Raw genomic sequence first — 24,506 nt, forward strand, 5'->3', positions numbered from 1 at the left:
TGGGGTACAAAAATTCGCGATTTTTCAGGCTTATCGAAATAGTGGGTAATTTGAAAACGTTGTTATAGCATGGGCAATGCATATCCATCATTTCTACTACTCAGATAGTACGCATATATCGTTTTATTATATCTCATATTGTGAATACCTTCACAACGAGTTGCCTAGGTATTGTACTACTTTGAATAAGTAACCCTTCTCTGGTAGAGAAGACTTCTGTTACTTATTCTCAATGTGCTCCATCATCGGTGGGTGGGCAGGTACCCTGTTGCAATAGTGATAGTCTTCTCTACCAGAGAAGGGTTGCTAATTCAAATTAGTGCAATACCTAGGAAACTCGTTGTGAAGTTATTCATATTACCTGGGTAGTAGAAATGATGGAGATGCATTGCCCATGCTTAAATAGCCTTTTCATACTCTTTGATATTTCTTAACGAAATATATTTAGGGAGGTAATTAATCATTAAAGAAAACTGTGCTATTCCAAGATGGGAGCAGAGTGTATTAATACATTATTGTCATTTGTGGTTGAAAGCATGATCTAGTAGACTGTGTTGTGCAGTTTGGGCATGTGAAATTTTATTTCCGCTTGGTGCTGTACAAGACTTGTGGAGTCGATATTAAATAATTATTAGTTTTTCGTCGCAAGGGGGCAGTTCATTCACGCTGTGACTAGAATGTTGGTGGTTGCTTCTGGTATTTGAATTCTCTGTTTATACGTAATGTATAATATTTTTGCTTTAGTTACTGGAAAGAAAGAAATTTAAGCTCATACTTACTTGGCAGGAATTAAAATAGTACTCATAGGGTTTTATCCTTGTCTTTTTGAAAGTTTTTTTCTCAATATCGAAATTCTTTCCGGCAGAACGACTAGAAATGCATGCTTATTTTTAGGCTCAAGTTATATTGATTAGATGAGTAATAGCTAGCAGGTCTCCTCTGTAACATTATTTTCCCTTTCGGCATTATTGTATCCAATGATTCAGGAAGGTTTTTGATACTGCTTGCAAACTGGGGCATTGATCCACTGTTTTTAAAATTTATTAATTATATTGATGGGATGGCAGGGTGATTGATGATAGTAAACAACTACAGCAAGATCTAGGCTAGTTGGTTGAGTGTGGTAGCACGTTCATCATAGTGGAAAATAAAAAGACTGGCGGTGCAGTGCAGAGAGGCTGCCAGGAAACAAAAGGAAGGTTTCAGTTCTGCAAGGAGATCTGATAGATGTTTAAGGCCTTGAATGATCGAGTAAGCTTAACCTCTTGCTAAGGGGGCATGAATTCAAATTGAGGAAGGATGGTTGCTGGATAGATGTGTGATGGTTTGCTGCCAACAGTTGGTTAATTCTTAGAATAAACTTCAATCTGTTGAGGTGGGTAGTTTTTTTTTTTTTTGATGATGCTTTCTTACATAATTTGCCACTACTAATGCTACTATTCAGTATAAGCAAAATAAAAAAATAATAATAAACATCAACATACCCACATCTCCAAATAATTTTTCTGATTCTTAAATTTATTCAAGCTACCCATTTTCACAATACTAGAAGGAAGTTGGTTTCGACAAAACCAAAGCAATTGGCATCCATTGTTGTGTAGGAGTCAAACGATTGGTAATTTCTAAGTACTGAAAAAATATAGCATCTGGCTTGGTGCTTTTGTCACAGATGTCATTTCTGAGTTCTATCAACATATTCGGGCCATTTGAACCACTAGTACTCTTGTTCGAGGCCCATACTTAATTAATGAAAATTCCAAAAATGCCATGCCTGCCACTGACTTGGCAAGTTATAAGGGTACTTGCAGGTAGCTGCTTACTAGAAACCAGCAGCTGAAGCTTCTCACTGGCTATGAACACAGAGAGAGTATCTTCTCGGTATGCAATGGGGTAGGTTTTACGGATGACACAGAATTGCAGGACATATGATTTCTGTTACTATGTTCCTAGATAAATTAGAAAGTATGAAACCGGTGAGTGTTAGCAATTATTGTCTGTTTTAGGAAATGCATTTTTTTTTATGCAATGTGTTGTAGAAGGCAAAACAGTAAGAAACTTTTATTTACAAAAAAAATCAAGGATAATAAAATGCAGTATGATATTATCTGAAAACTCAAGTAATAAAAAGTTAATTTTATTTCTTCATTGTCATATTGATAAATTTTTGCTCTTTTTTTTTTTTTTTCCAAGATTTGAAAACAATAAGGAACTGATGGGTATACCCCATCCCTATATATTATAGTAGACAAACTTTTGGATATGAATGTAATGAATTGGAAGGTTATAAAGGGCAATTTTAAATATATCAGAAGGAATTGAGAAATATTGTGTTAAATTCGATTAATAAAAACACAGCCTAACCGATAATTCTACTTATTTATTAGCCCTTTACAGAAAAAAGACCGTAGTATTGTGTGTTTGAAATTAAAACTTCTGTATTACAAATTTTCTTTACGTCCTTGCCTTCCATAGCAAAAGCAGTTGTCATAATTGCCTAAAGGCAAGAGGTGGGAGCAATGTGTACCCAGTTGAGTGACATCTGTATTTCTGCTGGGAAACGGTAGCTAGTGCCCACATGCTCTTATTATACACACTCCAATTAACTTGCATTATTCATTTAGGCTGCTGGTTACAGGTAAGCACTGTAAGGAATGTACAGGCTTTTTTTTTTTAATAGCATGATGTTGTTTGGTTTTTAGGAGCATTAGCACAACTAAGGCCATATTGCAGCGGTCATTCTCTGACCTTTCTGCATCCTCCATATCATGGGCTAGAAGCATGTGCTACGCACTGCTGCTCCTGGCTACGGAGGCGCCATGATGTTGTTGCCCTAGTCTTTATACAACAGCTGGAATCCATGTTCAGTGATATTGATTTTGAATGGACTATGCCACTCTGATCACATCAGCTAACTTCACCCAATTTATTCCTGCAGAGATATGTGAGTGTTTTTGTAGCCAACTTTCATTACAGGAATTAATGGACTTCTGAGAATGGAGCAGACTCACCATCTACTTGAACTGTTATATAGACAAAAGACTAATACATTAGCCAAATTTTTGATCCCTTTTTTAGGGTTATGAATGTTATTGCAACTCCACTTAAGCTTCAGTAGCGTAATAATGAGAACATTTTTATATTTACTGTAATTATTATCTGTGGTTCATTTCCTGTGCCCTGCTGTCTTTATATAATCCATGAAGTTTTTGGAAGAGAAATTTGCTATTTTTAGCATTAGTAGAGGCATATGATGCAAGCTTATGCAGCATCAGCCAAAAAAAAAAAAAACCTTTCCATTTCACCCCTCCGTTCGTTTGAAATACCTGTCCAGCTGAGCCTTAAATTTATTTAGGCTATCAACTTCCACAACAAGGGATGGAAGTCTGTTCCAACTACCAGCTGGCTAAAGGCAAATTTCTGCACATCTATTGTACATCTGTCTTTCCTCAATTTGAATTTATACCCTCTCAGGTGATTATTCTGAGCAAGAGGCAGAATCCCATCAGCATTGAGTATGCTCAAACCATTCAAGGCTTCGTACACCTCGCCGGTGCCTAGTCTCCAGACACTGTAATTTGCAAAACTTTAGCCCTTCTCTGTACTCGTTCCTCCAGACCTGTATACAGTACTCAAGGTGTGGCCTGACCATTGCCTTATACAAGGGGAAAATTCCTGTATATCATTGATAAGACACCATGAGCTACTCTTGCAGCCCGTCTGCACTGCTCAGAGAACTTCATATCTGCCTGCACAATTACCCCCAGGTCCTTTTCATTCTCTACCGCTGTCAGTGTAGTATCACAGAGTTGATACGTCACTCTGGGGTTGCTGCTTCCCATATGTAGTACTTTTCATTTGCCACCTCTCAGCCCATCTGCTCAACCTTTCCAGATCCTGTTGCAGCAGCATAGCGTCCTTAACAACCCTGCAAACTTGGACATTTTATTGTGTGTTATTTAAATAAATCAATTAGTTTTGTAGAATATGTATAAATTATGTTGACTTCAAGCACCTTTTAGTGTATTATTATTTTCAGGTAAATTAGTTAATGTTCGAAATGGTAACTTATCTTGCAAATTTTTCCCGAAGGACAAGAGATACTGAATTGTTTAAATATTAAAATGGACCTTGTGATGGCTTTATTTTCCATTTCATAACTTGCAACTAGAAGTGTTGAGTTTGTTCAACTCTAGTAGAATGAACATTTATTTTTTTTTTTTTTTTATTATATAGGTTTAAAATGCCAGCAGGAGTAAGTTGGCCAGTATATCTAAGATATGTCATGGCAGCCCTATTTTGTACATTTTCAGGAGCTCAGGTAGTCCACATGGTGTATAGACCACTGAATGTAAGTTTCATTTTTCTAAAATTGTTTAAAACTGTACTGAATATTACTATACACCGATGAGCCAAAATGTTATGCAAATTGAAGCAACTGCAGGTGAACTACAATGCTATAAAAAACACCCAATACTGAGCTCTGTTAATCAGTGTTACTCTTGTTCTTCAAATGGGAAAGGCAGCGGACTTAAGTGAGTTTGACAACTGGGTCAGAGCATATCCGGCACAGGAGGAGGGAAAACTCATGAACTGCCAGCGAGGTGTTGGATGGTGACTGGTGTAACTTGTTGGTAATGCCCTTCTTATATTAGGCATACATACATTTAAGATTCCATTAATGCTTTTAACTGAAGAGGGCTGAATACATAAATTCCTTTTTCATTTTTGAACTTTCAATTTGGCCACTAGGCCCCAAGTGAGAAAAATCAAGGTGGGCCACTGCTATCTCACATTAGTGTTTTCTGTCTTATAAATACTTTGGCGACGATCTGTGAACAGAAGCCAGAATCTCTTTCTCTAAAATATGAATGGATCTTTCCATATGACAATCCAACATAACATGTTCAGATGTTTCTGGTTCACCACAAACACATGACCCCTGCTTACATAATCTTAACAATGACAATTTATAAGCCAATCCATGTCCACTAATGTGGTATGAAAACCTAATTGAAGCCATGGTTTTAGCTTTGGATTGATAATTTTATTATTGGGGAAAAACATAAAAAGGTCTGCATCTTGCAAGATGTTATGCCCAGAATAGTCCTAATAATCCAGCCAGCAAAATCCCAGTACTGAACAGGAAGCTTTCCAGAAATAATCTGTAAAGTGTCAGAGAAGACAATCCAGCATGCATATGTCAACCTAAGAAGACCAAATATTTCTATATAATAACATTATTAATTCTGTGAACCCATGATTGGGAGGAAAAAACAGTCATATAATAAATTTAAAGATCCTTCAAATTTTGTTTTTCAAAAAGTTGATGTGCTCTGTAAAAAAGACATGCTCCTCAAGGTATAAACCTTGATACCTCGTGACTCTAACAGTACGGGCACGATTTTTACTAAGGCGCCACTACAGAAGCATCTGAGCAGTCTTTCCCTTGGAAATTTGCAACTTATAATTATAGCATACCTAAAACCTCTGCTGCTCTGTTTTCAATCAAAGAACAGGAGTTTCCTTGTACCCAGTAGTCTAATATTTTTCTCTGACAGGCCTTGTCACCTGGTTTCCTGAGATTTCAGTGGCTAGGACCTAAAAAAAATAACAACGCACGTGCAGTTCTAGGGGGTGATACCTGATTGTGGGAGGGGGTCAATAGGGAAGATGACAGCAGTTTTATCAGTGGGGCTTGCCCTGCCATGGTGGGATTAAAAGTAAACCAGGCAAGGTTTAAATTTATTTAGGCTATCAACTTCCACAACAAGGGATGGAAGTCTGTTCCACCAACCAACTACCCGCTGGCTAAAGGCAAATTTCCAGACATCTGTCTTTCCTCGATTTGAATTTATGCCCTCTCAAGTGATTATTCTGAGCAAGAGGCAGAATCCCATCAGCATTGAGCATGCTCAAACCATTCAAGGCTTTATACACCTCTATCAGATCATCTCACCGTTACCTAGTCTCCAGACACTGTAATTTGCAAAACTTAAGCCTTTCTTCGTAAGCGCAACCTTGTTGCCCTTCTCTGTACTCATTCCAGCAGCTCTACATCCTTCTTGAAATGAGGCCTCCTGACCATTGCCTTATACAAGGGAATAATCACCTCCTTATTCCTGTATAAATTCCTTCGTGGTAACTAGTCCTGTCCAGGATTTGTGCTACTTTATCTCTTTAGATTATGGTGTCCATTTAGTGGGTTACATTTCATGGGAAGGTGACTCTACCACTTGGCATGGTTGGAATAAAAGAAAATAGGGAAAGACTATGAAGAGGTGTGCTTTGTCAGCTTGGATAGCCATGAGGCTAAGATCGAATTATAACTTTATATATATTTTTTGTTTGTTTGTTCATTCATCCATCAAGGGTTGGGGTACGCAGTCAATATGGCAAATGTATTATATCACTAACCAACGTCATTTAATCTAGCCTATATGAGAGGAAAACTAATTAAAGTGATTGGTCAAATTAATAGACATTCACACATTTATGTAGCCTTAATATAATGGGGTAAAGGCTCCTTTTATGCCATATATTATTACTTGTTCTTTCATACATGCACACAGTCATTTATTTACTCAGTGACTCTCAGCTAATAAATTTAACAATCAGTCTTGAAAATAATTTAGACTTACACAAGCATACCACAGTGACTCTTCAGCTGAGAGGTTGCCCTGGCTGGTGGTCCTATCAGTTATTTGTTAAATTTAGGACATGTGCTATGGTGGGGGCAGCAGCAGCCTGCCCTTATTCCTATTCAGTCACGTAGGTTGTTGTCCAGCAACAATTGGTTTGGGGGAGGAGTTAAGTTTGGCAATCTTGTCATTCTCTAGGAAGGGGACCAATTTCTGTAATAAACTGGTTTCCATATATTGTACAGTCATGCAGGATGTGCCCAATCTTCACTTTCGCCACAAGTACAGTGGGGGATCATCAGTCAGTCCCAAGGAAGCAATTTGGCATTGAGAGACCCATGACCAATGGACTGTTTACAAATATGTTGTAAACAGTCCTGGCACATACCACTTAGGTGGCTTAGGGCTAACCATAGCCCCTCCTGACACAGAAACTTTCTGGTGACAGCACCTTTGGTTTCTTGCTCCCATTCGGATTGCCATATTTGATGTCATTGGCAGGGTTTAGGGTAATTCTTAAGGATTCCTTTCTTTGCTATTTCCAGATGTAGTGGTAGAGTGCCAGCCAAAACTTGTAAAGCTGGGATACTCACTGTACAACATGCTCTGGTTATTGTTGATAAATTGTTCTTCGAATACTGTTTAGTTTTGCCCTGTTTTCTTACTATGACTGTGCGATGGAACCATACACCAGCTTCATAGGAGGTTACTGCACAGTAAATGAGTGAAATCCAAATCGGCTCGGCTGATTCTGGCAATCATTTCAGCATAGTTCTGCACTTTTTTGGCCATGAAAGTTAATTTAGAATCCAAAATTATTCCTAAGTACTTCAATTCGTGGACCATGTGTTTTTTTTTTAGTAACAAATCCAAGTATATGATATCAAAATTATTTTTGTTACAAAGGAACTGAATGACAAAAATAATTTTGATATCATATACTTGGATTTCAGTAAAGCTTTTGGTACTGCAGTGCAAATTGGAGAGTTATGGCATTAAGGGTAAGTTGCTACAATGGATAAAGGGATGGTTGAGTGGGAGACGACAGAGTGTAATCAATGGACAAATGTTGTTAGTGGAGTTACCAAGGGTTCGGTGTTGGGCCCATTGTTGTTTTGTATATTTATCGATGATATTGATGAAAGTATATCAGGTTGGCAGGGTTGTTAACAACAGTAAAGACAGTATGCTAATCCGACTGGATCTAGATAAGTTGGGAGAAGTGACAAATGCAAATGGGTAGCGATAACTGAAGAGAAACATACAAACTCTGTGGTACTACCCTCAGGAAAGTGAAAAAGACCTGGGGGTAATTGGCCAGTCAAATATGAAGTTTGCTGAGCAGGGCAGGTCACGGACTCTTGTCAATGATATATAGGAATTTTGCTAGCAGGGACAGGGAGGTGATTATCCCGTTATACAAGGCAATAGTCAGGCCATACCTAGAGTTGCTAGAAGGGGAACAAAGGAGTGCTCTTACCAAGAAAGGCTTAAGTTCTATAAATTGCAGTGCCTGGAGAGTAGGCACCTGCGAGGTGATCTAATTGAGATGTATAAAGCCTTGCATGCTCAATGCTGATGGGATTCTTCCTCTTGCTCAGAATAATCACCTGAGAGGGCATAAAGATAGATGTGCGGGTAGTTTGTTAGTGGGAACAGACTTCCATCCTTTGTTGTGGAAGTTGATAGCCTAAATAAATTTAAGGCTGAGCTGGAGGGGTGAAATGGGAGTGTTTTTTTTTTTTTTTTGGCTGATGCTGCATAAGCTTGCTTTCTTGCATCATATGCCTTCACTAATGCAAATTACTCCTCTGAATACTGCCTGGAGTACACCTAAATAAGTTTCACTTCAAAAAAGCAGTATGTTAGATAAGAACTTCACCCATACCACCGCATATCCCGGAGCAATATGGCCTTAGTTGCTAATGCTCCAAAACAACAACAACCCCTCCCCCCCATTTTAAAATCATTTATAACCGAAAAACGTTTGCTGCTCAGAGCCTTAAACACTTCAGTGAAGTCTGCTCTAAGGTGCCATCTTTCCTCATATGGACACCCTTTTGCCAAGCGAGTTACCGGTCTTTGGACCCTTTCAAGGAGCTTGATGTGGTATTACAATAGCATTAGTAGAGGCATTTGATGCAAGCTTATGCAGCATCAGCCAAAAATAAAAAATAACCACTTCACCCCTCTGTTCGTTCAAAATACCTGTCCAGCTGAGCCTTAAACTTATTTAGCCTATCAACTTCCATGACAAGGGATGGAAGTCTATTCCACCAACCAACCACCCGCTGGCTAAAGGCAAAATAGCCTTGTATAATGTGATTATGACTGTTATCTGTACTAGCAAATGTTTTATAAATTGTCGGACACCATGGACCTTCCTTGCAACCTGTCTACACTCAGAACTTCATGTCATACCGTATCGTAACTCCCAATTCTGACTTTAGTTCAACTTCGCCAAGTGTATAAGTTATTTTGGGGTTACTGTTCCCCAGATGTAAGACCTTGCATTTTGCTGAATTAAAGCATAGCTCTGCTTGGCAGTGATCATTAACTACTCTGCAAATTTAGACATCATACCCTCTATCCCTTCATTGATGTCATTTAAGAAAATTAAAAACAACAGTGGTTCCAACACTGATATTTGGTTAACTCAATCTGAGGAATAACCATTTATCACAACCCTCTGAAGCTATCTATCTTATAAAGTAACACTCATGTTGGACTGAGTTAAATTCTTTGCTGAAATCTAAGTGAACAATGTCAAAATTAGTCATGATATTAAAAAAAATCATTGGGGTATCGTAAGACCTCCTTCCTGGGACAAGGTTAGATACAGTTTGTAGTAAACATTTATAGTGCACCTGTTTTTCATAAGAAATAAATATGGTGGTATTGAGAATTTGTAGTTAAACTTATATGATTTTTCTGCAGACAGTCTAATTTGATTAAAGTATCCTCAGAAATAATAAGAATTTGGCTATAACACCACAGTTAAGTGTAATTTCAATATTGCATTCCAGTGAACTGATGAGCAATAAATTTTTAGACTGCATAAAACATTCATTATCCACTGGTGTGGATTTAGGAATGAGAGATTGTTTTGATTCATCCTGCTCTTAGTTTTCTTTTCAAAAAATCTATGAAAATGACAGCTTTGTGGTTAAATTTTGTCACTAGTTATGATTCAGTCAAACATGGAATTTTCAAAATGGATGGCAACTAGCCATCTTTTGGTTCTGATGGAGATATCTCCATCAGAAGGTGGGATACTATAATTTACTTCCAGGCACCCGTGGATAAGGTATAAAGGAAAAAAACACTTCCTTGCATAAATTATATTTTGTGTTAGATGTGATTTTTAAATTTTAAGCAACAATATTCAAATACGTGGTAGCTTTAAAAAAAATCTGGTAATCAAAGTGATTACAAGTTGTATTCCATAACAGTAAAGTCTAATGAAAGAATCTTGTGAGCATATGGAATTTCCTTTAGAAAACTGTTGAGTACCACATAGGTAGGCATGTTATCTTCTAGTGGCTTGAATAAAGCATTATCCCTTTTTCAAGTGTGCACACAAATGGTTTGTCACATGACCACAGTTGTAGATATAAATGTAGCAAGGATGGGGAAAAGGAGTGATCTAATGGATTTCGAATGCGTAATGGTAGTAGGTGCTGAAACAGCAGTTCTCCCGAACTTTTTCACGCACCACAGTTTCAAGGGCGTATCGAGAATGGTGCAGCGATCAGAAAATATCCTCTCAATGGCAGTCCTGTGGAAGAAAATCACTTGTTGATGAGAGAGGTCAGAGCAGGATGGCTACAACCGTGGTGTGCAGACCACTAGTTACACTTTGTCGCGAATGGGCTAAACGGCCATATCGCGTACCTTTGTTATCAATGAAAACAGGCGATTGTTGCTGTGCCCACAGCAACTCCAGTACTGGACTATCGAGGATGGAAGGCTTAGAATTTGGCAAAAACAACATGAATCAATGGACTCATCATGTCTGACGACTACTGTGCAAGGTGGTGTGGGGAATGTTTCTTGGCACACATTGGGTTCATAGATTCACATCGTTGTTGACAGTTTATATCTTCAGTCAGATGGTTACTTCCAGCAGGATAATGCACAAAGCCCAAATCACTATGGAATGGTTCCAGGAACATGACAGTGACTTTTCTTTGCTGCAGTGGCCCCTCAGATCTCAATCCTATTGAGCATCTTTGGGATGAGCTGGAAAGGGTTGTTCGCTGCAGGCCTACACCTCCATTGAATCTCAAGGAACTGTGCGACGTTTTCAGCAACTTGTTCAACATGCTACTAGGTAGGTGTATATTAATATCAGTAAGAAAATACAAATTGCACTTCCCTTTGAATTTTCTTAACTTGCTGGCTAATTTTATAACGGGGAAATACCCTCAAGTATTTTTCATTGGCAAAGAAAATATGTGGACTATATAGAGCTTTGATTATAAACAGTTTCAGGTAAGATCAAGTCAAGTGCAAAAGTCACCCAATAAATCCTGCTATGTGCATGACTCTTTTCTGATTTAGAAAAGTTTGCGGTACTCATGATATGGAGGGAGACAAAAGATCAATTTGGTGATTATTAATATGGAAGCCATTGTGAATGATAGTCCAAAAGATTTAATATGTCACAGTATTGGCCTTCATTTTATTTTAATGCAGAATATAGTACGACACTTATAATAAAAGCTATGCATCAGAATTGTTTGGATCTAAAAATAATAACAGGAGAATGGGTACTCTTACTGCATGTAGATTTGACTATAAATAAAAGTCGTGGGTAATGACTAAAGTAGAATATAATTTTTAGTTCACGACTAAATATGCCAGGTCCTGTATAGAGTTTAGCTGGGTAAGCGATAATAGTTCTTGCAGTTGTGATTGAGTGAGGACAATCTAAAAATATATTGACTGTAAGTGGTAGCATGCATCGAGGTGGGTTAGGTGCATATGTTCTATCTTTAATCTTGCTAGGACAACTTCCTGTCTATTTTGTCTGAAGCTGGTTCTTCGTTGATTTGGAGCAATTTGTTATTACTTTGTGACTTCCATATTTCTGTCCACTGAAATGTACAGACCTTTTTTTATATGGTACTGTTTGGTTTTTGACTGCCTAAGATACCAGAATTTCTACTTTGTAATTGAATACCCAAAGCAGAACCTGTTTTTGAGCCATCTGCTAGGGATTTCTTTCCCCATTGCTGAAAGTGGGTATCATAGTGAGGGAGATTTACAGACTAGGGTGGATCAGAAGCAAATCTTTTAGTCTAATGCCAGTAGGTTTGCTGTCCACTCAGGGTTGGAAGGCTTTGAATTTTAGCTGCAGCATTTTCCTTCTAAGGTGAAGTGGAGGTTCGTGTGCCTCTACATACAGACCCTGAACAGGGGATGTTTGATGGTAGCTGAGTCTAAACGAGACCTGATAATAGCAAAATACAAATGTATCTATCAGCTCCCCATGTCATAGCAGAAATGGACTTAAGTTTCTTTAGACAAACAGTTCGGAGGTATGTGAGAGGAGTTCAAATGGTTTTTTGTTCTGATAAACGATATCCATGTCTGCAGCTATCTTTCAGTGTTGAGTGTAGTACAGTTCGGAGGTATGTGAGAGGAGTTCAAATGGTTTTTTGTTCTGATAAACGATATCCATGTCTGCAGCTATCTTTCAGTGTTGAGTGTAGTACAGTAAGCTCCCTCGAAAGCCTTTTCTATATCGAGACTTACCATTAGATCCAAACTGATTGTTGTTCGTCTGTGTATCATTCTTTCTATGATTTTACTTAGGTAGCTGGTTAGAAAGATAGGTCGGTGATCTTTTCCTGGTTTAGGAAAGGCTAAAATAATGGATATGTAAATTCAAGGCTGCACTGTTTGATCATAGGCAATATATTGGGTAGTATGGAATTTTAAGAAAGGAGTTGGTAGAAAGTCTCTATAAGGGCCTAAGATATTTCCAGATGAGACAACTGCTTGTATCCATGATTCCTTTGAATTTGGTAGTTGGGAACTTTCGGAACAGATGTTTGTGTTTACATGTGGAGGCTATGGTCAGTATTTGCCTGGTAATATGGGTTGTAGTCTGACCAATTGGCTATCAAAAGAAAGGCGGGTTAAACTTTTCCATTTTACCCGATGATCAGGGCATGGGATTTGTAGTGTTTGGATTCTGCATATGATGGAGAAAGGATCACTATTGTGTGGGTTGTTTAAAACTGTCCATTCAATATGGGGGAACAGAAGAAACGTGTGGATAATGAAGAGTTTCTGTAAAATTTTTGATTGATGGAGTTAGATTAGTCTCTTATATGCAAACAATGTCATTGGTATTGCTGCATAAACCTCTGGGTTTGAGGTGGGAAGGCAAGTTTCTCTCTTGTGAGTGAGTGGTTTGCTTTCGACGGCCATATTTTATCTTTTCTAGATAGTATGAATCAGAGCTGTACTACGTTAATAATAAGAGGAGTTTACCTCAATATAGTGCGTAGAACACTTCCGTATGATACCCTCCAGAAATTAAAACGAAAAAATCGACAACTTACCGGTACATTAGAGTAAAATATAAATAATTAAAAGAATCTAACGAAAATATTCAAAACAATTTTCCTTCCTAAAGCTGACAACGCTACCGTATGTCGTGATCACAGGAATGAAAATTACCAAATCAGATTAAACCTGATACTTAAATAGAGATTATTTGTCTTCGCGTAAAGGTCCACGCATCGGAGATCTGCCCTCTGTATAATAAGGAGATACAGTGGTAATACTAGATAAACATAATTATATTAATAAGTTAGATTCAGTTGTGTCAGATACCTCCACTTATCGTGAAGTGGACCCGGCACTGTTTACCAATTTGGTCAATCAATACAATAAAACGTTAACCATGTATCGAAAAAACGACTACATTACTATGGTTCAGTTAAAGGAATTGAAGTCCAGAACATACAATATTCCTGCACTTTTCGGTCAGGTAAAATTACACAAGACTGGGTTTCCTACAGGAACTCGGCATTTTCATCCTTAGCCACACATGCATATAACATTATAAAACCCTTTAGACAGGTAATACAATTTGGGATTAAGAACTACGATACATTATTTAATAAGCTTAAAGACTGTAGACTCGACGACAATGACAATTTATTCTCACTAGACGTTACCTCATTATATACGAATGTAAACGTTGAATACACATTAGATATTATTTGGGATATGTTAAATAAAAACTCGACACCGATTAATTATACAAAGCTACCTATTAAGGAAATTTTTCACTTAATTAAACTGTTAGTTGAGGCTAACTACATCACCTTTCGAGACAAGGTATACAAACAAATTTTTGGATTACCAATGGGTTTGAGCCTGAGTGGCTTAATGTCAGAGATACATTTCACACCTTTTCGAACCTGTATCACATACTATGGGAGGTATTTAGATGATGTTCTAGTTATTACCGATAGTAATACTATCCAAGACATTTTACATTGGAACGGGAGGATACGGATACTAAGTCATTAAACTTTCTAAATTTCACGCTTACCCGGGACTCGAATAAAATACAATTTAGCATCTATCGAAAACCTACAAACACCGGTATGCTTCTACATTATAATAGCTATCACCCGTTCACCTACAAAAGATCGATTATCTTTAATCAATTTCTTAATGCCTATAAATATTCAATGACAGAATCTGCTTTACACTCAGAAATACAAATATTAACTAGCAGATTCTTAAACAGGGATTATTCCATTACCACCATAAACCGAATTAGGATACAAAATACTACACCTATCAAAAAATACTTTATTTCTGTCCCATATGTTGAACAGTGGCACAAACAGCTTAACAGATTCTTTAAAGATACCGAATTTAAAATTGTAGCTAGGCCAATATGGAAGTTACACACTATACTGAACAATCGCTCGGTTCTTTCAGCGTTCGCAACACAAATTAATGATCTGGTATACATTTCTTGCGGTGATTGTGACTCGTCTTATCAGGGTTCGACCCGATTTTCTCTTAATATTCGCGTAAATCAACATGAAGCCTCAGTTCGTGCTTCTCGTTCAGCAGCGTCAGAATTAGCCTTTCATGCCATTAACGAAACAAATAATCTCTATTTAAGTATCAGGTTTAATCCGATTCGGTAATTTTCATTCCTGTGATCACGACATACGGTCGAAAAGCGTTGTCAGCTTCAGGAAGGAAAATCGTTTTGAATATTTTTGTTAGATTCTTTTAATTGTGTTTAATTATTTATATTTTACTCTAATGTACCAGTAAGTTGTCGATTTTTCCGTTTTAATTTCTGGAGGGTATCATACGGAAGTGTTCTACGCACTATATTGAGGTAAACTCCTCTTATTATTTTACTAATTTATCTTTTCTAGAAAAATTAGTACTTCCAGAATCTGTACTCTCTTCTGCGTCATCAGTTTTGATGAGGGGAAAATCCAGTGTCCATTCTATTTGAGTTTGGCTTTTGCCTTCGCAATTTATTGGAAATTTTAGGCAGAACTGAGATAGGGGTATTACTTATTTCATCAACTAGAACAGATTGTGTGGAACTTTAGTGTATCAGGATTGTTGGCTTTATTTGCTTCTTGATATGTGACCTTATTCTTTTTCCATAGGTTGCATTTTGGACATTTCAGAGTCTTTGCAGTACAATCTGTTTGTAAATGATTTTTTTTTTACCCACAGTTAAGACATGTTGTCTGGGAGTGACCAAACTTTTGGCACTTGAAACATCTTAAAGGGTATGGCTGGCTACGGCAGTGGAAGTTGGCAAATGTGGTGTACTAAAGGTCAGTATAATATTACGTGTCGGGACAAGCTTGAGTTACTTTCTGTTCTAGTAATTCGGTGACTTTTATTGGGATTCCGCTTATAGAGGACATTTTTAATAATAATTCAGAGAGTAATGAATGCATGGTCTCAATTAAAAGATCTCCTGAGTGGAGCCTTTTCACTATTTTTGGTGTGCCTGCTGCATTCTCGAGACATCTCTGGATGATAAAGGGAGAGAGTTTGCTTACCAGCTGAGTTGACAGCAAATGCATTATCAGAAAAGCTGGTGGTTCTGATTTGTTAGAGTCCTTTTTCATTCTTTTCGGAAGACTAAGATCATCTTCCAGTTGGCTGTAGTGGTGGACATGAATTGCAGTCCACTGTTGCTCCTTTTAGCCCTGGGAGTGCCATCTAGTGACCAAGCGGCTAGAAAAGTTAGTTTTTTTAGTGTAAAAATTAATAAATATACTAGGAAAAGAAAGGTGATTTTCCTTTCTAGGTTGCTTACCGAAGGTCAGGAAAGAAAACAGAACTAAATCACTTGGCACTCGTAGCCTTCATAAATGTGCAGAACTCTTTTCCGGCCTCAGAGTTTAATTGTAAAGAAAAAAAATTTGCATTCAATCTTAAAACCTTAATATTTCTGTTCCTTATCATTGGAAAGCTATGCTATACATCCACATTATCCTGGAAAAACTACTACGTTTTTCCTCTAGTATAGAGCTAAGCTGAAGCTCCATGCAAATGTAAAATTTCTGTAACACCTCTCTTGCCGTTATGGTAAGTCTGGGGGGGGTTGCACAGGAGTACACTGTAACTAACATATACCTATTCATTACTGCTATTGCAATAGATACCAAGACAGCTGTCTTCTTTTTTGGAAAACCCCGATTTTAAATTTAACAGTACTAGCACATTGGAACCAGACAGATGCTGCATAGCTCACAAAAGGTAAAAATATTACCTTATAATACAAGTTAAACAGTCTTTTTCCTAGCCTCTATTCCTTTCTGGTAATTCTAACAATTGAAGTTGGCATAATTTTTGGAATAACATCAGTAAAAACATTGTTTTCAAAGAAGTATTATAGAGACTACATGGGAAAGATGGTGAAATGAAAGAAAATTTATGTTTCAACATGGACTATATTTCTTTAGGACAGCTGGTTACCTTTTTAAATGTGATGCTGGAGCTCTTTACTCAATATAACAATGACATTATTAAAAATCTTCGTTTTTCTGACTAAAATAGGCATATTCAGAGATAACTTTGAAATCTGTTCTCTTGAAGCAATTTCATACATCATTAGACACTTGTAACCGTGATGGGAATCTTTGTGTCAACTTTTTGGGTAACCACAGGTCTGCAGTATATGTACAGGGTGTTTTTAAGGGAAGAGAAGTACTGTTCAAGGCATAGACATAAATGGATGTTGGATGAACTGATGAGACTTGCAGCAGAGAAGGAAAATGCATGGGATTCAGATTACAAGAAGTTGCTGACAAGTTGAACAGATATTTTGCATCTACTTTCACTCAGGAGAAATTGTTAAAGCTGAACATAAAAAAGGACCTCGGGTGGGTGGGATCTATCCTATAATATTGAGGGAGATGTGTGAATTTATCCCCAGATCAAAAAGTGACTAATGACAGACCATTTGCATAATGCAGTCTGATAGGATGTTGGCGCCGCTAACCTGGGAGAAGGAATTCCTTCTCCCAGGGCTAAAAGGAACAACTATGGATTGCAAAGTTATTAATTCTGTTTCGGATATGCCAGCATTTCTTATAATGCACACAACCTGTCGGCAAGCTATCGCCTTTTCTAATACTAAAATGGTGAAGAGTCTCCAGTCTGGAGACCTAATTGTTAAAATTAACGACCTTTAACAATATTCCAGTGTCAGTTACCCCCCCCCCCCCCCGCCATAACACTCTGAACACCTTTAGAGGCATTATCAGCAAATGGGACTTACTGTCTCTGCTGAAGAACTAGTACAAGAGCTTAGTGAGCAAAAGGTAACACATGCATGGAGAATAATGACTAAGAAAGATGGTAACCAACACTGCCATCTTGCATGTGACCTTTGGAAAACAGGAAAAAAAATCCTAAACAAGCCTAGCCACTCAGCTGCAACTTAACCGAATATTTCCTTGGCCAGAACCCGCAACACGCCAATCAGTATCCCAACTGATGGAGTTGCAGTTGACATGAATGATTTACTTATACAAACTAATGCAGTAGGTGTATGCTTACAGGAAACATTTTTATCATCAAAAGTTTCTCAAATTCAGAAACTATACTATGTTTAGGCTAGACAGGGATTCTTGTCAAAAATACCATCAAGACATCTCCAACTACAAACCCCCTTTGTCATCTGAACTGCCATTCCTGTGGCAGTTCAGATGACAAAGGGGATATCGTTAACATTTATATCCCACTGAACTTGATAATCTTATCACCATGGATACAAGAGGCCAATTAATTGAAACATTCCTCAATAACCATACCTACAGGTGCTACATCAACTTTAGACTTATCCGTCAGTGCTGAATGATCATCAGTTCAATTCAAACACAGGCTGTACTTGGAATGTTCATAAAGCAGACTGGAAAAACTATTCTACTTGACAGCATACCGATGACATAACTGATCACAGCATTAGCATTAGTAGAGGCATTTGATGCAAGAAAGCAAGCTTATACAGCATCAGCCAAAAAAACCCCACTTCCACTTCACCCCTCTGTTTGTTCAAAATACCTGTCCAGCTGAGCCTTAAACTTATTTAGGCTATCAACCTCCACCAACCAACCACCCGCTGGCTAAAGGCAAATTTCCGCACATCTATCCTCAATTTGAATTTATGCCCTCTCAGGTGATTTTTCTGAGCTAGAGGAAGAATCCCATCAGCATTGAGCATGCTTAAACCATTCAAGGCTTTATACACCTCGCTGGTGCCTAGTCTCCAGACATTGTAATTTGCAAAACTTAAGCCTTTCTTCGTAAGAGCACCCCTTTGTTCCATTCACTAATCTTGTTGCCCTTCTCTACATCCTTCTTGAAATGAGGCCTCCAGACCTGTATACAGTACTCTAGGTGTGGCCTGACCATTGCCTTATACAATGGAAAAATTCCTGTATATCATTGACAATACACCATGCACTGCTCAGAGAACTTCATATCTGCCTGCACAACCACTCCCAAGTCCCTTTCATTCTCTACCACAGAGTTGATACGTTGCTCTGGGGTTGCTGTTTCCCATGTGTAGTACTTTACATTTGTCAATGTTAAACTTCATTTGCCACCTCTCAGCCCATCTGCTCAACCTTTCCAGATCCTGTTGCAGCAGCGTAGTGTCCTTGACAACCCTGCCAACCTTTGTATCGTCTGCAAACTTGGACATTAAGCTTGATATACCATCATCAATATCATTTATAAATACAGAAAACAATAATGGACCCAACACTGAGCCCTGAGGGACTCCACTAATAACATGTGTCCATTGATTACCACTCTCTGTCTTCTCCCCCTCAACCACCCCTTTATCCATAGCAGCAATTTGCCTCCAATGTCACACTGCTCCAATTTGTGTAGCAGTCTTCCATGTGCAACAGTATCAAAGTTATTCCCTGCATCATAGTATCCAATCAAGTTGGTCAGGCAAGACTTCCCCTTAACAAAACCATGCTGTGTCTGAGCTATAACTGAAGTCTTGTCTAAATGATCCTGCAGTGCTTCTTTAACCAGTGCCTCCATTAATTTTCCTGGAACAGAAGTTAAGCTCACAGGTCTATAATTACTTGTGTCAGCCTTTGATCCTCCTTTGTGAATTGGGGTCACATTTGCACATTTCCAGTCTATGGGTACCTCCCCTGAGTCCAAGGAAGCTCTCATAATTATGGCTAAGGGTTTGCTGCCTCCTTTAATATAACTGGATAGATCCCATCCACCCCGGGTGCCTTTCTTGTGTTTATCTTCAACAGTTTCTCCTCCACTTTACTCCCAGTTATTTCAAGATTCTGTAGCTTACTGCTAGAGTTGAATACACCTCTGGCATTCCCCTTGCTGAATGTCGATGCAAAATATTCATTTAGTTTGTTAGCTACCTGAGCAGGATCATCAACAGTTGACCCATCAATATCAAGTGGACCAATATGATTCATCCCCTTCCTTCTAGAGTTTACATAAGTAAAGAACTCTTTGCATCCCTTGCCAAGGATTTCTCGTAATCTGCCTTCGCCTGCCTAACCTCCTTTGTAACTTGGTTGCATATCAACTTGTATCTATCATAGGCTTCTGTGTCATGTGTTAATTTGTAAGTATCCCATGCATTTTTCTTCTCTGCCATATGCCTCATTAGTTCATCTGACATCCATTTTGGCCTAAACCTTGAACAATATTTCTTAGTTGGTATGTAAAGCCTAGTAGCTTCCAAGATAAGTTCTTTGAATGCTTCCCATTTTGAATTTGCTGTTGGTAACATCATCAGTTGGTCCCACTGTATAGAATTTAAATACTGTCTCAGTCCATTGTAGTCGCCTTTACGGAAGCAATAACCCTTCCCTTTACCCCTAATGGTAGTTACCTCTTTGAGTAAATCCCACTTCAGCACACTGTGATCACTGCCACCTAGTGGTTCATTTATCTGCAGATTCTTAAATGCATGAAGAATCACTGCTGATAATCAAATCAAGAGTATTACTCCCTCTAGTTGCCTCCCGAACATGCTGATGTAGAAAACAATCATCCAATAAATCCACAAAAGCCCTGCTAGTGCGTGAGTAACCAGCCCCCAAATTCCAGTCAATATCTGGGAAATTAAAATCTCCCATTATAAGACTCACTGATTTACTGGCCCACTCTATTTCCCTGTACAGTTCCTTATTATACTCATCAGAGTCATTAGGCCTATAGCACACTCCTACTCTCAATTTTGATCTCCCAATGCTTATGTCACACCAAACTGACTCAACAGTGCACTGTCCAGCGATGTTGACTGGCTTCACTTCCTTGGTTTTTATGTGTTTCTTAACTAATAGCATAACCCCTCCCCCCTTCCTATTCTGTAGACGTTGTACTCCCCAAATTGCAGTTCTGCATCCCTTATATCTGTGTGACACCACGTCTCTGATATCCCAACAATATCTGCCTTTGATGTTTTGAGCAATACCTCAAATTCATTTACTAAACTCCTAGCATTGGTGTACACGCAAGTATACCTGCACCTGTTTCTATTCTTAGCTACCCTAACACAACCCATGTGTTTACTTGTACCGCAATGGCTCCTAGCAGTCTCTGAAATACCATGCATCTTGTTTTTCAGGCTTCTGCTCATTGTAATAGAAGCAGTGCAAGAATCTCTTTCACCTCTGCCAGTGGCTACTGTCAATCTATTGGTCTTTGTCTCCCCCCAAGCTAGCAGTTTTCCGACCCACCTAACACTGCCTCGATAGCATCAGCAAATATTCTTGCACCCTTTCTATTTAAGTGTATCCCATCCCTGTAGAAGCAATCTCTCCTGTTAACAAGTACAGTCCAGGCTGAAAAAAATTCTACCCCTTGAGCCTTGCACAATCTTTCCAGGGCCGAATTGATCGACAAGGCTCTCATCATATACTCCCTCCTATCGTGTCTGGGCAGAATTGCAGACACTTTCAACCCTAATTCTCAGCTTTTGTTCAACAGTGACCTGTACTTGTTAAGTAATTCTGTTGGTCTCCTACTCTTAATATTATTAGTGCCAACGTGTACAACTATATCACCTTTTGTGCCCTTAAAAGATGATATTCGCTCTACGTCATCAACCTTTGCCCCTGGCAGACATACCCTGGTCCTGTTCCACCTATCTTTTTTACAAAGCATGTTCCCCGTTTCCCTGACAATAGTCACCAACGCATTCTGCCTTGGGGGTTGCCTCTGTGTCATGCGATGCCCAAGTGCAAGCTCTGGCGTTGATGGGCCCCTCAATTTAGTTTCTTCGAGGGCATCCACCCTGTCCTTCAAGCTCTCATATAGGCCCACAAGAACGCCGAGTTGTTGCCTGATATCGATAAACTCTTTGCATCGCGCACACACAAAGACATCCCCCTTGGCAGTATCATGTCCCGTACCCGATTGCTCTGCAAACAGTGCATTTTATAAGGCTGTGAGTCAGAGGACAACTGCCCCCCTCAGTTCTGCTCTGAGCCACAGCACTTCCATTAGCTTGAGCCTTTTGCTTTGCTGCTCTGGTCTGAGTCATGATTCTATTAATTAATTAATTATGTTAAATATAATTAATTATATTACGTTTGTAATCTAAGTCGTTATATGTATTTATTTAAACGTACAATTTAACTGCTAACGAAGTTCAACTGACGCTATCTAGTACGGTATATAAATATCGTATCACAAAGGCGGGAAATTTACGAACGGTAGCGGAGTTGAAACACGTGGAAACCCTTACCGATACTTTTATGCAATTACAAGGCCGAGTAAAGAATAAATACACCAAATTAATCAGAAAATCACAAAATAATGTTATACTACTAAATTTAAATCAAAAGTTTTAGAAAAACAATAATTTCAAATCAATAAATAAGAAAAATCCACTTAGCGGCTTTGAACACGACCGTCTCTAGTAGCCTCATCAGCAGCAAAACACAATTCCTGGATTAACTTCGCCTCAACTAAAATACTGACAAAAATACAAGCTTCTCAATAGGAAATTTCTACCACTACAATCTCCGATAATGGAATGGCATGACTTATCCCCCTCAACTGATATTGCAAATGCTTTAGCAGAATCTTTTTATCACATTTTTGCCTCAACGCCATAAATTGAATTTTTTTTTTCAACTAGACTCTCACTTCCGTATAACCAGCCCTTTACTTTATCTGAATTCAGAGACTCAAATAGTGCAACTGGACCAGATGGCATTCACTATAGTATGTGAAGTCAATCTCTACATATCCTCTGTCATGGCATCCCTGGGCAAAATCTTTGAAAGGATGGTACATAAGAGGCTCACCTGGATTCTGGACTCCCAAAACCTTCTTTCTGATCACCAATATGGCTTCCATAAAAACAGATTTACTTGTCATGAGGCAACATTTAGTGATGGTGAACCTAGATATTCAGAAAGCATTTGATACCAGTTGGGGCTGAGAGGCTACCTTCTTCAAATCATTCAGAACTTTTTAAGATTATACACCTTTCAGGTCCAATATCGGAAGAGGGCTGCCCTATTTGCGATTCAGGTCAACAACATATTGGAAGATCTTCCAAAAACCATTTAAATATACATCTATGAATACTGTTGAAAGACAGTTACAAATTTCTCTATCCCGAATAGAATCCTGGTCCTTACGTAATGGATATCATCTTGCTGAGCAGAAATCCACCACTACTCATTTGATCCTGAGCTAAAGATCAATAATGTTTTCTTGGCCTAGTACTCGATAGAAAACTGAATGTTCGAACCATCTGTTTTAAGAAGTTGAATATTCTCCAGTGCTGATCAACATACCTTGATCCATCTTTGTATGACTCTGTGAGGAAAAGTTCTTTAGGGCTTTCAGAATCTTTACATTGAAATCCGCAGTCTTCCGTCTCACCCGAATGGGAGTCATTTTACAATAATCAACCTGTTTCCCTTAGACTTAAAGAACTAGCTGAATCATGTAATATATTTCAGGACATGACACCATCACATCCACCTTGGACAAATATCTCTTCAATTTATGATGGCTGTTTTCAACAATGGGGAAAGAACACCTTATTGCACAGTTACATGCAAAGTCTATACAGATATCCAGGTAAGTGCTGTGACATTTTGCTGGATTTCAGGAAATGAAAGAGCAGATCTTGCAGCTAAACAACCATATACCGATTATAAACATTATCTGGAGAGGTTATACAAAATAAAACCATTTTAGGAAGGCTAAGAATTGGCTATCTGCATCTATTAACAAATGACAACGTTGACCATTCGCCAGTGGTTCTTTCGAAATATCCAGTTAAACACCTTTAAATCAATTGGAGATGATCCTAATAAAATATAGTTATTTCATAATCACCATTAGAAAGACAATATGGCCCTAGCAGCCTATGTGTCTTTAAAACTCAACAAACTGGATGGTGTTGTTTGCATTCCTCCTCTTGTTAAGGAAGGATGATTTTTTTTTGGCAATACTATAGGCAAGCTTTGCTAAATACATTAGCTCTAACAATTTCATCAGAAAGGTTGATGCATCTTCTAGCTGTTAACAATCAATGTGAAAAACAACTTTCATTGACTTTTTTGAGTCTAGAGGTTAGCAGATGTAACTCATCATCAGTAAACATTTTTTTTTTTTTAATATAAAATTTTGGCATGGCTTTTCTATATATCACTAATTTTGTAAAGCCATTAATTCGATGATTTTATAAACTTGATTCTCAGGATAGTTTACTAATTTTTGTCAGTAAGAATAGGACAATGTAATTTCTCTTCTGAACAAAAAAAAAAAAAATGTTGATGTGAAAATTGTATTCAATAGAAATATTTCATTTAATTGCAGGACCTTGATGAAATTATTAAAGAAGAAAAGGAAAGACTTCAGAATACAGCTAAAAAATCCTCACACAGTTAAGAACAGTTCAATTAAATTGGAGTATTGTAGATGGCAGACTATGGAGTTTTGTAGATACTGTAAATAAATAGCTACTTTTTCAAATTTATATAAATATTAAGGTAACAAATCAAACTTTTTTTTTTTTTTTAAATTAATTTATAGTGCACATTACACCCACTGCATTTTTTATTTGGAAGGCACAGAGAGATTACTAAACTATGAAAATAAGACATTTGTTCAAAGTGATCCTGTACACATTCCAGAGAGGAGTTCCACAAGAATCACCATTAGGGCTCTTGATCTTCCTTTGAGCATCATATATGGGAAGTAGTCAATGTGCTCGGATCATTGTTTCTCCCATTTATTCATAGTTCCCTCATCAGTTTTCAGGCCCAACAAAAATACCTTGTTTTTACTTCTCTTAGGTGATCAATGGGAAGTTAG

The 24,506-nt window shown here is 38.1% G+C and overlaps 1 protein-coding gene across 3 annotated transcripts in view; it reads left to right on the top strand.

Annotated features, from left to right (window-relative positions):
- sloth2 (ubiquinol-cytochrome c reductase complex assembly factor 6 sloth 2) overlaps positions 1-24,119 on the top strand; it is a 42,159-nt gene extending 18,040 nt beyond the window's left edge. The window contains exons 1-3 of one of the 3 annotated variants that reach the window (XM_090385119.1): positions 650-696; positions 4,234-4,348; positions 24,009-24,119. In XM_090385119.1, coding sequence (XP_090241245.1) covers positions 4,241-4,348; positions 24,009-24,080 — 180 coding nt within the window. In that variant the 5' untranslated portion in view covers positions 650-696; positions 4,234-4,240 and the 3' untranslated portion in view covers positions 24,081-24,119. Of the gene's footprint in view, positions 1-649; positions 697-1,152; positions 1,376-4,233; positions 4,349-24,008 lie in introns of those variants that run through there. The other 2 variants (XM_090385121.1, XM_090385120.1) reach the window with 2 other exon arrangements.
- Positions 24,120-24,506: the final 387 nt, after the last annotated feature.

The sequence above is a fragment of the Mastigoproctus giganteus genome, chromosome 11 (genome assembly GCF_048544385.1).
Source record: "Mastigoproctus giganteus isolate SK-2022 chromosome 11, ASM4854438v1, whole genome shotgun sequence".
Lineage (NCBI taxonomy): Eukaryota > Metazoa > Arthropoda > Arachnida > Uropygi > Thelyphonidae > Mastigoproctus > Mastigoproctus giganteus.